Source organism: Wasmannia auropunctata, unplaced genomic scaffold (assembly GCF_000956235.1).
Source record: "Wasmannia auropunctata unplaced genomic scaffold, wasmannia.A_1.0 LD266273.1, whole genome shotgun sequence".
Taxonomy (NCBI): Eukaryota; Metazoa; Arthropoda; class Insecta; order Hymenoptera; family Formicidae; genus Wasmannia; species Wasmannia auropunctata.
This window is the reverse complement of record NW_012096617.1, coordinates 1-741: the sequence shown is the minus strand read 5'-3', so window position 1 is coordinate 741 and position 741 is coordinate 1. Positions and strand designations below refer to the sequence as shown.

The following is a 741-nucleotide window of genomic DNA, read 5'->3' as shown; positions in this document are numbered from 1 at the left end:
TATGAAGCAGAAGACGGCATACGAAGACAAACGAACTTTGATATAAATATTTCTACTTACCGAGGTGATAAACTTATCAGTTAGTGTACATTTAGAGCCGAAGCTTTTCGGCTGCAGAGTCATATTCTCCTTGGTTTGCGAGTCGAAGGAGGGATTGTTGATGAGACAGTTGACGAATATCCACAAGTGATTCTTAATTTGAAACGGTTTAATGGCCATTCCGGATTTATTCTTCTTCTTCAACGTTTCAATCAATTGCTTGACTATTAATTCTGTCACGTGATCGACGTGTCTGCCGCCCTATTGACATTCAGCGAATTTAAATATTTAGAGAAATCTTTTATACTTTGTAGGAAATTAGCTGCCCACAGCTGATCATCTTACCTTCGTCGTCGCGATACTATTTACAAAGGACATTTGCTGATATCCTTTATCAGACAAAGTGAGGGCCACTTCCCAACGTGGACCACAACACTCGTACACGACTTTCAACGGATTACCGACGTCGTCTTCCTTCCCTTTGATGTAGAAGTCAACGTAATCCTTAAAATTCTTCACTGGTACGCGAGTGCCATTCAGATAAACTTTAACGCCCTTCGAGGAGGCGGCTACGTCGTACGCTCTTCGAGTCATTAGAGAAACAATATCCTCATCGAGAGATTGCATTTTGAACTTTGTCAAGTCCGGGGAAAATGTAACCTTTGTGAAATCATCCCCGAAATACTCTTTAATTCTAGGCTC

The 741-nt window shown here is 41.2% G+C and overlaps 1 protein-coding gene across 1 annotated transcript; it reads right to left on the bottom strand.

Moving 5' to 3' along the window:
* Positions 1-60: 60 nt before the first annotated feature.
* On the bottom strand, positions 61-735 carry LOC105462298 (DNA topoisomerase 2-like; the record flags this gene model as incomplete). The annotated part of the gene is made up of 2 exons (XM_011708822.1): positions 385-735; positions 61-300 (listed from the first exon to the last, which is right to left on the bottom strand). Coding segments are annotated over exons 1-2 (522 nt in total), but the record flags the coding sequence as incomplete, so codon positions are not given.
* Between the last annotated feature and the right edge of the window lie 6 nt (positions 736-741).